Genomic DNA, 12,700 nt, shown 5'->3' with positions numbered 1-12,700 from the left:
CCCGAACTAAACACTACTACTTAACATCCGGCCCGCCTGCTGGAGATCACCGAGAGGCCAGCCGTTCACTAAACAGAGGGGAACACTTGACACAAAAACTAACCTACAAGTGGCGTGAGTTATAATTATGCCATTTCGGTGCACCGCTTAAGTACTGGTTTTTCGCAGCCATCACTAACACAGCTCAGCCCATAGGGTACCACTTGGCCTAGAGATGAGCAGAAATGGCCAGATAAACCACTTTACCTTCCATAGTCTAATCTACATTTCTACTCTTTAGTACCTCCCCATTGGTTCTAGTAAACTAGGATGACTGGTCGGTGGACCGTCTGCGGCAGTGCTTATCGCTCGGCGATCGCCGAGGCATCAAGCTCCCCCGCGATAAGCCTACTATAAGTAGGAGCCGTTATCCAACCACTTTTTTCATATCACCAACCAGCCACTGCTACTCCAATTCAATATGTCCTTAATCGATTCCTCCTACGGTAAAGCCAACGTCAAGTTCTTGAAAGTCAGACGCGACAAGAAGAACCCAAAGATCCAGGAAGTGTTGCAGGCCAACTGCCAGGTCTTGTTGAGAGGTAACTTTGATGTGTCTTATACTGATGCCGACAACTCTCCAATTGTTCCAACCGACACGGTGAAGAATACTGTGCTTATTGAGGCTAAGAACACCGAGGTGTGGCCTATTGAGCGTTTTGCTGCTCACTTGGCTAAGCACTTCACGTCCAAGTACAGCCATGTATCAGGTGTTGAAGTGACCATTGTTCAAGACAGATGGTCCAAGTTTGAAGTCAACGGTAAGCTCCACGACCACTCGTTCAAGCACGAGGGCCCAGAGACCAGAAGAACGTTTTTGACTTACGATAAGCCTACGAACAAGACCACCATTATTTCAAGCATCAAGGACTTGAAGGTGTTGAAGTCGACTGGTTCGATGTTCTACGGCTACAATGAGTGCGACTACACCACCTTGAAGCCTACTGAGGACCGTATCTTGTCTACTGACGTTGACGCTTCGTGGAAGTACGAGCTGCAGTTGAGCTCTCTTGACGATGTCATGCAAAAAGCCCGTGACGGTTTGTTCGACAACGTCTACAACGCCGCCAGAAGAATCACCTTGGACCGTTTTGCCTTGGAAAACTCCCCCTCCGTCCAGGCCACCATGTACAACATGTCCCAGGAGATCTTGGATGCTGCTCCAGCTGTGGACACTGTCAGCTACCTGTTGCCCAACAACCACTTCATCTTGTTCAACTTGGAATGGAAGGGTATCAGCAACGACGATTTGTTCTACCCATCCTCGGACCCTAACGGTTTGATCAAGTCTACTGTGGGTAGAAAGGTTACTGCTAAGTTGTAGAAGAATGGCTGCGAAACTTTGGCTGCAAGACTGATATAGTCCTTCATAAACATCAACAAAACCTATACAAACCACTTCTCGCGACGCTGTAGTATAAATAGTGGACCTTTCCCAGGGTAGAAAAACATGGATGATTTTCAGAAATTCCATCTACGAAAGGCCAAGAGGCGGCCATTAGGGGATATTTCGTCCCAGGTGAACAAACCGCGTTTGAAGGACCCCAAGACGCGACGAGCCGGTCCAGATCAAAACAACGATGCTTCCAAACAACATATTCATAGGGACCCACCAAAACAGCATAAACTGACCCTGAACCTCCCAAAACCGTCCATTGGCCAACTCCTGGCATTAGCCAAACCCTTGCATAGTCGTCCCAAGACTCCAACCACTGGATCCTCAGCATTCCCTACCAAGAGTCTTCTTTTCGATGTACCTCCTTCCAAAAAGCCCAAGTTTGAACCAAGGTACCGTGATATCACCAGGGAAGTCATCGAACCCATGAAGGATTCAAACGAACTTGTCAGCCAGAGCAATTCCTCGGTGCGTTCATTTACTCAGTGGTATAAGCTCCAGGATTTCAGTTTTGTGGCCAAGGAGAAGCATAAGCGCATAGGCGACGCCACCCAAACTGCCGATCCAAATCTCGACCAATTACCAATTCCAGACCAGAAATCACTCCTGGATGCCCAAAATAAAACCAACTGTATGGTGCCTTATCTTGTTCTCGAAGCTCATCGAATTGGGCCTTACTTAGTAGCAGTCCTGTTGACCTGCACAGATGTGCGTGAAGATGCGCACAGGGGCATATTTGACGTACTACTTATGAACCCGGACTCGAGAATAGACGCCCGACAAAACGATAAAATTTTTCTCGCCCAAGAAGGGAAATTTGATATTCGTGTTGCTGGCTCCGTCATGTCCGTATATGCGGTGTGGAAAATTTCAAAAACGCCTTAGAGTGGCGGGAATGACTCAATCATGGGATTACGCAACCTTAGCGGTTTATGCACTGATGCGCCTCACTGTCCACACTTTACCGATAAAGTATAAATATCGAGATACCTCCTGTTATTGGCAACCTACCATTATTGTTTATTCACAATGCCTCGCTTATCTACTACTGGAATTCATGGTGCTGATCACCTTCACACTCACTCAGATGTGACTCCTCCAATTAACATCTCCACCACGTTCAAGTATACCAACGACCCTGACAAGTTGGAAAAGATGCCTCCAGGGCCATTCCCTTATGAGATTGGAAAACCGGTTTACTCTCGTGAGGGACACCCTTCGGGTGAACTTGTCGAGCTGACAATTGGAAAAATCACCAACTCTTATGCTGTCGCCTACAATTCAGGCTTGAGTGCTGTGTTTGCTGCCTACACTCACCTTAACCCTAAGGTGTTGTGCATTGGTAACGGTTACCACGGTGTTCATGGAATTGCCGATATCTGGACCAGAAACCATGGCTTGAAGCAGTATGGCCTTTCTGACGAGGACTTGGAGCATTTGGGCAAGGGTGACGTCATCCACTTGGAAACGCCAGTAAACCCTGATTCCATCTGTTTTGACATTCAGTACTTTGCCGATAAGGCACATGCCAAGGGTGCTTACTTGGTTGTTGACTCGACCTTTGCTCCACCACCTTTGCAGGACGCTTTTGAGTTCGGTGCTGACTTGGTGATGCACTCTGCTACCAAATACTTTGGTGGACATTCTGACTTGTTGGCTGGCGTCTTGTTGACCAAAAGCAAGGACGTTTGGAGTCTGTTGATTGACGATCGTATCCACTTGGGTACTAACATTGCTAACTTGGAGTCTGCTCTTTTGCTTAGAAGTTTGAAGACTTTCGAATTGCGTGTATTGAAGCAGAGTCAAAGCGCCACAAAGATCGCTAAGTTCTTGAACGAAAACAAAGAAAAGTACCCAGCTATTGCCAACGTCTATCACTCTTCCTTACAGAAGGATGAGTTTGTGGCTCGTCAATTAAAGGGCGGTCATTCTCCCACTTTCGCTTTTGAGCTTCAGTCAGAGGACCAAGCCAGAATACTTCCATCTCGTTTGAAGTACTTCTACCATGCTACCTCTTTGGGTGGCGTTGAAAGTTTGATTGAATGGCGTGCCATGTCTGACCACACCGTTTCGCCTAGCTTGCTTCGTGTTAGTGTTGGTCTCGAGGACGTCGATGACTTGATCGAGGACTTTGAACAAGCCCTTAAAGGAATCTAAACATGATATAGATAAGAGACTTTGTCTCGTTTAATATTACAAGGTCTAACTAAATACACTATGGTAGAATGTCTAAGCATTAAATCTGCGTGGGAGTTTGATCTTCACGAAGAAAGATCCACTGTCACGAGACGTAGTCACAAGCTCAACGTTTGGAGGCTTGTAGTCGGGATTTCTGACTTGAGTTCTGTTGACAATGAGCTCATTGTATCCATAAATCTCTGGAACTCCAAGATCAATGCCTCCTGGCAAGATACTCGAAGGCATGGGCGTACGGAACGTTTTGGGTATCTCGGTGAGATCGGGTAGCGTGGTCTTGGCACCTCTTCCAATATGAAGCCCGCTTCTTCTGGAAGCAGTTCCCCTGTTAACACCCATGCTAGGTCCGTTTTCGTTATAGCTGAAATCGTTGTTGTGGCGTCTACGACGACGTGATTCTCTCTCCATTTCCTTATCAATCTTCTCAACATCAAGCTGGGTGAGTTTCGATAAGGCTGGCGAGTAGTCGGCGACCAATGCTGGGTTACGTAATGTGGTGATGAAGTCCTCCACTGGTTCACCAGGTTCGCTGTTATTAATCACACGCAAGGGCGGAAGCAAGTGCGAGCGGATCTCATCTTCACGGACAAGAGACCCATCGAAACCGTAACCAACAAGGAACAATGCCTTATGATAGAGTTGCATCTGTTCACGAATGCTGAATGAAATGGCTGTGACGAACTCACCAGGTAGACTCATCTCATCACAGAGAATGGAAGCGAACTCCTCTGGGTCATTTTCACTAAGACTTAAGATGTCCCATTCAAATTGATCAGTGAACTGTGTGTTGTTGATTATAAGATCAATCTTGATTGGGACTCTTAACTCACCCATTGGGTTGTCCACTATTTGCTTGAAATCCTTAATCTGCTCATTGACAGCATTAATGATCGAATGGAAATGCAGTTCGGGGATAAACTTGTAATCCTCGATGAGAGTACGAACGAAGTTCTCAATTCTGTAGGTATCGTCACTCAAGTCCCATAAAAAGGTGTCTCGAAGCTTGAACCTGTCTCTCTCCTGGTCAAAGTCTAGACGGATAGGCACCAAAGGCTTGTTTTTGCCAGACTTCAAACTCCTTAACACCGAATCATTTAATTGCTTCTCCGTGTATCCAATGTCAGGCACTCTAGAAAAAGGCTTATTGTTTTGAGGCAAGATCACCTGGGTCGAGGTGTTACTTATGCCGTTTCCGTAGCCCAGGTAGCCTTCACCCCAGATGCTGTTATTGTATTGGTTTTTGTCAGATGCGTTGATGGCGTTCATACGAAGCTGCTTGATGGTGTTGTATGTTTTGATGTCACGGCCCATCTTCTCTATCATGTTCTTGTTTTTCTTCAGTTGTAGCTGCGAGTTCTTGAGGAACGAGCTATCTTTTTGGATAATGTCCTCATAGACTTTAAGATCAACAGGCACTTCTTTGCCTTCTTCGGCGAGTTTCTGCGACCATTCATCAAGAGACGAAAGCTGCTTCAATGGAAGCTTTGATAAAGACTCGGGGCCAAATCCAGGAGGATACTCAGGTTCCTCATTGCTGCCAAACTTCGAAGGCTTCCCGCTTTGCTGAGCTTGACTTACAGAACCTCCTGGTCTAGCAGTCACAGGTAAAGTGCCAGTCATTGGACCAGGAATGGTCAGCATGCCGTTCATGCCAGCCGCGCCAGGAGCCCCAGCAGCTGAAGCACCAGAGGGGTCTGGAATTCCTCCAACACCTCCGTATAGACTGCCTCGGCTTTGTCCTGGTTGTCCTCCCATCGGGATCTGAGCCTGAGGGTTTCCACCTTGTGGAGGGAACTGCCCGCCCATCTTTTGAACATTGCTATAGTTGGGCAGAGAAGCAGCGGCCGCAGCAGCAGCGGCAGCGGCAGCAGCTGGATTATTCATATTTCCTCCTTGCATGGATCCTGGCATCTGCACTTGTCCTTGAGGACCACCCATAGGACCCAGGTTTGGCATCTGTCCCTGGGCCTGAGCCTGGGCTTGAGCTTGAAGATTGGCTCTTTGTGCCTGAAGTTGCTGCTGTGCCTGTTGGTTCTGTGGAATAAAGCCAGGTGGAATGTTTCTGTTTACCATACGCTGGTTTGGGTTTTGTTGTGCTAGATTCTGGTTAGGTTGACCAGGCATCTGTTGCCCCATGCCCTGAGCCATACCGCCATGCTGTTGTCTAAGCAAAGCTTGCTGTTGCTGAAACATTTGTTGTTTTTGGTAGTACTGGCGAATGGCGTTCTGGAACTGGGGAGTGTTTTCCAACTCTTGCAACTGTTGTGGAGTAAGGTGCTGGAATTGCGGTGGAAGCATTGCGGGATTTAGCCTCTGACGGCCACCTGCAAACTGCTGAGCTGACCCTTGGCCAGGATTACCAGCGCCCTTGTTGAAGTTCATACCGGGTGCAACGTGTGGAGGGTAAGTAGAGAGTGAATGCTTTTGGTGTTTTTCGTGGTTTCTACTCTAGATATGGCGGTCTGCGCACGACCTGAAAGAAACCCGCCAAAACCGTCGTCTAGAAATACAGAAAGGACAAGAATTGATTAAGGAGAAATCTAGACTAAATCATCCAGAAAACACCCTTTTTTGTTGTGGTTTGGTGCATTTCACTGGATGTGTCAAGTGTAAGTGCTGGCTAGGAACCGCGAATAGTATTACCAGATAAGGGCAGTTCCAGGGTCTGTCCAAGTACAGCCAAAACACGTCAAAACACAGGTATTTGCATGAAAGTAGAGATTTGATCTATTTTTATGACAACTAGTTGATTTCTGGGTTTTTTGAAAACTTTTCCTCGAAAGGCCCAGATATGAATACTCATAGTGCTGTCTGCCCAGACCCACCAACACACACTTGGCATAACAACGAGCATCTCTTTAAATCCATAAACAGCATATTCTTCTTCTTTAGCTCTAAAAGCAAAACATGCACAATTCCACTAATTCATGCCTTGTCCCTAGATGGCCCTTTGACTCGGCTAGTATACACATATCTATCTTTCGCAGCCATTGTATGCTCAGCCAAGGAAGACCACACAAGGCCCATGTTGCTTCCATAAATGGACTAAAAATCCTTGGAAAAGACAAAAAGTCGAAACAATGACATTTCGGGAAACCAAAAGTTTTCGGCATTTTCTCTTTTTCTCCACACTTTTCCTTTTCTATGATGATCACTCCATTGGGACCCTGGCCTAAGTCGCAGTGGTTTTTTTGCAGCCATTTAAATACCGCCAGTTTTCCCCTTTCCATTCTTTTCCTTCTTTTCCCTCTTCTTCTTCCAATCACCATGTTTTACCTTGAACAACTTCCGTTTTACCCATACCTCTGTGACTCGTGCAATAAATGCCTGGAGATCCACGAGCTTCTAATGGACGGCCACCAAAAGTGTAAGCTTCCTCTTGACGGGATTGTGGGCTTCCACTCTATTCGTTTCGCCACTTCTAACGCCAAGGAGATGGCTTCTTATCTTGAATACTCTCTTGACTGTAAAGAGATTGCCTACCGAGGTTTGGAGACGGGCTCTGTCATGCTTGCCTCTCATGTGGTGAAGAAGAACGACTGTGTGTTTGAGCTTATCAATACTTTGGGTAGAGGTGACTCAAGACCTGGCTCTAAAAGATCTAGGCCAAACACGAGTTCGAGCAGACCAGGCACGGCAAGACTGGCGAAAGCGCCCGTTACTCTACCAGTAGGCGGCAGCGATAGCACCCTCCATGATATAGCTCTGGCGGCTGCACAGTTGAGCCAAGACGCTCAAGATTCTTCAGCGGTAGACGAGTTTGTGGCTTGTCATGGTATGGGCGTTATAGATGTCTCTTTTGAGGTGGTGGATGTTGATGCAGCTTTCGAAAGGGCAGTGTTTTATGGTGCTACTAACATTAGACGTCCTGCTGTTATAGGAGATGAACACGGTTCTGTGAAGCTTGCAGTGGTGGGCGTTCCAGACTCTGATCTTCGCCATACCCTCATCCAGAAGTTGGATTACAAGGGCCCCTACTTGCCGTTTTATAAGCTGTCGTGGCTGCTTCCAATGTGCCAGGGTGGTCCAGTGCCTATATCTGAAATTGACCATTGCGTTCAGAACTTCAGCTGGAACGAAATGACCATCTATGCCACTTTCTACGCTTCGGCTTTTGGTCTTCACAAGTTCTGGTCTGTTGACGAACAGGATGTGTCTACTGGCGCCACTGCCTTGAAGTCCATTGTCATGGCTTCGGCAAATGGAAAAGTCAAGATGCCTATTAACGAGCCAGCCAAGGGCAGAATGAAGGGCCAAATTGAAGAGTTCTACGAGTTCTACAATGGTCCTGGCGTTCAACATATTGCCTTGAAGTCCAGAGATATCGTCCAGCTGGTCAAGGGAATGCGTTCTAGAGGCGTTGAATTCAACACCATCTCTGATACCTATTATAACGATTTAATGGAGCGCTTGACTAAGAACTCCATTGAGCTCTTTGAGTCGTTTAAAGAATTGAGGAAGTACAATATCCTTGTGGATTTCGATCCATCAACGAAGTACAAGTCTAGGGACGGAAAGACCCGGTGCCATTATATTCTTCAAATCTTCACTAAACCACTCCACGATAGACCAACTTTGTTCTTGGAAATCATCCAACGCCGTCACCATAATGGCTTTGGCAAGGGTACCTTCAAGGGTTTGTTCGAGACCATTGAGGCTCAGCAACGGCTCCGTGGAACATTGGTCCCTTCGGCATTAATGTGAAATAGGTTTTAATGTAATTTTCCTTTATTCCCTAGTATACAATGTTAAACCATGAACTCGAAGATGCTTCTCATGTTCACGTAACGGCGGCCACAGTCCACCAAATACTTGTCAACGACTTCTCTGCAATGCTCGAACATGGCTCTGTTCTGCTCAGCAAGAGCGTTCAACTGCCCAGTACTCATCTCGGGCGCCACCACGTCTTGGTCGTAAATGATAGGCCTCAACTTCTTCTCCTTGGCTTTGGTGATATCAAAGATAGCGTCAAAGTACAAGAGCTGGTTATAGAGTGCCTTGTCGCTGTAGTTGTATCTCATGACACCTTTGCAACCATGTGCTGTTCCAGAGCTTCCAATACACCTCTTTCCGTAAACTGAGATTTGCCTCGTCTTGATCCCGCAAGCAGAGTCATCACAGACCACCCAGCCAGCATAGTATAGAGCAAGATGCTTTCTGATCGTGCTCTCAAGCTGTGAGGTCAACTTCAAAGTTGGGAAAACGTAGTTACACTTCGAGCAGCAGACTCCATTGAACGTAATCAGATAGTCTTTCGAGGGCTGGATACCACCGAATCTGAACTTGGCTCCACATCTGCAATTGAGCACCAAGAAACTCGACTGTCTGAATCTCTCGATATCCGTGATGTTCGACTCGAGAGGTGCAATATCATTACTAGCCTCTTCGCTGTTCTTGAGTCTCATGACATACTTCTTGGTGTCAATACCAAGAGAGGTTGCAATACGCATCATGTCAATACCATCAATACGGTTAACGAGTCTCTCAACTGGGGCGTAGATCTGCTTCTCCAAGTAGTAATCGCTGTCTGGTTTGAACAGAGCCTTGTTGGCCAACACTTCTTGCATAGCTCTAGATCTTTCGGCGGGGTTTGTGCTTTCATCTTCAGACTGTGGAGCAGTTACCACATATGTGATCACACTACCGGCTTTGATGACCTTACCCAGCTTTCTAAGACGCAAAGCCACTTGAACTGGAGGCATAGTCTTTCCATTAGGATAGTTTGCAGGATCTTTGGAAAGACGAGTGTTGATCAGGTACTTGTCAATGCTGATTTCGTTGTTACTGATCTTGTTCTTCATCTCCTCCAAATAGTTGTAGACCAATGTAAGAGCCTCCTCAGGATCCATATCAGACAAGAGATTCTCCAACACGTATGTAGAGATCTCCTTAGACAACGGACAGTATTCACGACGTCTCATATCAAGACCCTTGACTTCCAAAGCAGTAATCTCCTTGCCAGACTTTCGGTCCAAACTGACAGTCATGGCAGCATACTTCTTCTTGGCGTGTAACAACAATCTCTTGAAGACGTTATCAGTGTCAATTTCCAAGAGCTTGTATCTGTCATTAACTTGGATCTTGAACTCATCACCAATCTTAAGCGCTTCTTGTAACGTGTTTACACCGGTATCAATCATGACGGAATCAGTATCACCGTAGACAACTCTCAAACCGATCAGCTCAGCCAACTGTCTGGTATCCATCAAAATCTCTCTACCCTTGTTGGTGACCAACATAGCCAAGGGCTTAGCGTAGAATCTCGAGTTCACGTAACCCAAACAACCATACATGGAGTTGGCAGTCAACTTCAACGCTTGTTGCTTAATATCGTACTGGGCACGTTCATGGACAGTATTCTTAGGGTTCTTCAAAAGCTTCTTGACTTCACGACGTCTGGAAACCAACGCGTTCAACAACCTTGGCAAAACACCAGCATCAGAATCACGCTCAGGAATATTAGGTAAGTCTCTTTCCTCATCGTGAGAGATGTTGTAAGCATCACGTTCAACTGTTGTGAAACAGATGTTGAACTCTTGGATAATACTAGGATACAAAGAGTTGAAATCCATAACCAAGATGTAGTTCTTGTGAAGACCCTTCTCTGGCTCGAAAACTAAACCACCCTGGAACTTAGGCTTCTTGTTCAGAGTAACGGTGGTAGCATCATCCTCAGTGGCTTCAAGCTTAGCCTCCTGTTGATGACTGGTGTTCTTGTGATACTTGTCTTCCTTGTCAGGGACAATGTAGTTGTTTCTCTTGAACTCATGCAACAAAATGTACTCGTTACGACCAGCACGAGTACCACTAAGAGTATGAGACCAAGCGTTACCGGCCAAGTTAGTCAACTGCTTCGAAAGGGATAAGATTTGAAGAGCGAATGCAATCTTAGCAGTAATCAGAACCTGGGTTATGTTTTCCTTAAGAGACATCATCAAGAACGCAGCATCTTCAGCGTAACGAGGGTTTTGGAAATTAAGCTCGACAGCGTTATATGTCTTTTGACAAACGACACTGTACATCTCAGGCAAGTCCCAAGATTGACACTTGGTGGTCAAAGATTGACCCAACTCGTTGGCAATGTCACACAAGAGACGACCCTGGAAGATTTCACGAATGAGTAAATTATTATTGAAACCATTACCTTTGCCGAACTTGTCTGGCCAAGTCTTTCTGTTTCTTCTTCCCATAGCCGACCAAGTAGCCACTCTTAAATCATGCATTCTGTGCACCAACACATCCAAGGAGATGTTCTCCAATCTGTGACCAATAAATACATCTGGATCTGCATTCTTAATAAGCGCAGCCATGCAACCCAACATCGAAGCCTCGTTGGGCAATGTTTTGAGATTCATCTTCTGCTTCTGAGCTTGTTGTTGCAAACCAGGTGGGAAACCAACGGCTCCGATAGGACGAACCAAGGTGACAAGCTCATCAGGTTGGATATTTTCATCAATTGGTGCATCTTGAGGCATATCTCTGTAGGTAGCTAACGTAACACACGCGACTTCTTGCTTGTTCAACTTAGGGTTCATGAGAGTTTGAACGGAAATGGAAGTAATGGTTAAGTTTGGAGGGGGCATAGTAGCATTAACGATAGGAGTGACACATGATGGAGTTGGAACAGCAACTTCGACCTGACAATGAGACGCGTTTTGAATGGCGCTAAAATCACCTTTCTTGAACTCCAACCAACATGGACCCATGATATTTCTCTGCATGACAAATGATTCAAAGATATTTGTGTTGGTACCGAAGATTCTAGTAAAAGTTTCGCCCTCGAGTTCAGAAGGCATCACCAAGTGTCTGTTCTTGTTTGTTTTAAACGGAAGCAAGACCTTTAAGTATTCTGCTTCTTTAGGGACACCAGGTAACTCAAAAGCATACTTCATATGTTCTGGCTTAGCTCTGAGACTCTCGAGACCGTAGTTTTCCATAAGGATAGGAGCAAGCTCCTCATGGACATCCATAGCGCTAACTGGCTGAGTAGACTCTTGGCCATCAATCTGGCGGAACTTCCTAGGCAAAATGTAAAGCTCTCTGCACAAGTCATTGACTTGAACAACACCAGACACCAATTTGTTTTCCTTGGTAAGCACCTTACCGAATAAAAGAAGGGAATTGTCAGCTTCAGCGTAGTCCAACCAGAACATCTTGAAGGAGTCGTCTTCAATGACAGTTTCCTGGTCCAACTTTTCAGTATGTGAAATAGCCGAGTAAGCTCTCGAAGGGGAAGAAGAAAGTAAACTGGAAGCTTTCACAGCAGAGATAGTAGCGCCAGTGTTTCTTGCTGGGGCAGAAGCACGCGGTCTTCTGGTCACCACGATATCGTCATCCTCACTGTCATCCTCTGACACAGGATCGGGTTTCTCCAGCTTGATAGGGGAGTCCAGGTTTGAAGACTTCACGTCGATCTCCTCACCCGTCTCAACAGGCGTATCTGGAGTGCTTTCCTTAGCCAAATCAAAGTCATCACCAGAGTCAACAGTAGTATCTTCGAAACCATCAAGTTCAGGCTCCTTCTTGACCTTCTTCTTTTCACGCGTAGACGTAGCAAATGAAAAGCCAGACGCGTTCTTCTTCTTAGCTTTAGGAGCAGAGGTGCCAAAAGGCGAAAAGACATTGGACTTCTTAGGCTTCACGTCAAAATCATCTAGAATATCGTCAATGGCAGCATTCTTCGCTGGCTCGGCCTTCTTAACGGCAGAAGAAGCTGGAGTAAAGAAATTGTTGATCTGAGCAGTCTTAGCCACCTTCACAGGTTTCTGCTGCTTCTTCTTCCTCTTCTTACTGCCAGTATCCTTCTCCTCCTCTTCGTCAGAATAGTAGTTTGGCCTTGTGGCATCATCCCACTCGTCCACACCATTATCCACGTATCCTTCACCGTTGTCGTCCACAATGAAATCATCATTCATAAGCTGGTCTCTCTTGTGTTGCCTATAAGTATCTTCATCGACCTCATCGTAGATGTACTCGTTTTCTTCGTCCGAAACAGCAGCAATCGTGCCTGTTCGACGGGCCTCTCTGAGCCGCTTAAGCTTGTCTCTTTTGGCGGCTCTCGACAGCATT

At 46.2% G+C, this 12,700-nt stretch overlaps 4 protein-coding genes across 4 annotated transcripts; 2 read left to right on the top strand and 2 right to left on the bottom strand. All coding sequences in view use genetic code 12, as the record gives it.

Moving 5' to 3' along the window:
- Window positions 1-460: 460 nt before the first annotated feature.
- Window positions 461-3,592, top strand: CXQ85_000874 (urate oxidase; the record flags this gene model as incomplete). The annotated part of the gene is made up of 3 exons (XM_025484604.1): window positions 461-1,356; window positions 1,732-2,066; window positions 2,523-3,592. 3 exons carry the CDS (start codon window positions 461-463, stop codon window positions 3,590-3,592), a joined length of 2,301 nt encoding a protein of 766 aa, XP_025342819.1.
- Window positions 3,593-3,664: 72 nt separating this feature from the next.
- Window positions 3,665-6,013, bottom strand: SNF5 (Snf5p; the record flags this gene model as incomplete). Its single annotated transcript, XM_025484603.1, has 1 exon — window positions 3,665-6,013. One exon carries the CDS (start codon window positions 6,011-6,013, stop codon window positions 3,665-3,667), a length of 2,349 nt encoding a protein of 782 aa, XP_025342818.1.
- Window positions 6,014-6,898: 885 nt separating this feature from the next.
- On the top strand, window positions 6,899-8,335 carry CXQ85_000872 (uncharacterized protein; the record flags this gene model as incomplete). Its single annotated transcript, XM_025484602.1, has 1 exon — window positions 6,899-8,335. One exon carries the CDS (start codon window positions 6,899-6,901, stop codon window positions 8,333-8,335), a length of 1,437 nt encoding a protein of 478 aa, XP_025342817.1.
- Window positions 8,336-8,379: 44 nt separating this feature from the next.
- Window positions 8,380-12,699, bottom strand: POL1 (DNA-directed DNA polymerase alpha catalytic subunit; the record flags this gene model as incomplete). Its single annotated transcript, XM_025484601.1, has 1 exon — window positions 8,380-12,699. One exon carries the CDS (start codon window positions 12,697-12,699, stop codon window positions 8,380-8,382), a length of 4,320 nt encoding a protein of 1,439 aa, XP_025342816.1.
- Between the last annotated feature and the right edge of the window lies 1 nt (window position 12,700).

The sequence above is a fragment of the Candidozyma haemuli genome (genome assembly GCF_002926055.2).
Source record: "Candidozyma haemuli strain B11899 chromosome Unknown A_2014730914, whole genome shotgun sequence".
Lineage (NCBI taxonomy): Eukaryota > Fungi > Ascomycota > Pichiomycetes > Serinales > Metschnikowiaceae > Candidozyma > Candidozyma haemuli.
This window is presented reverse-complemented; position numbering and strand designations above follow the sequence as displayed.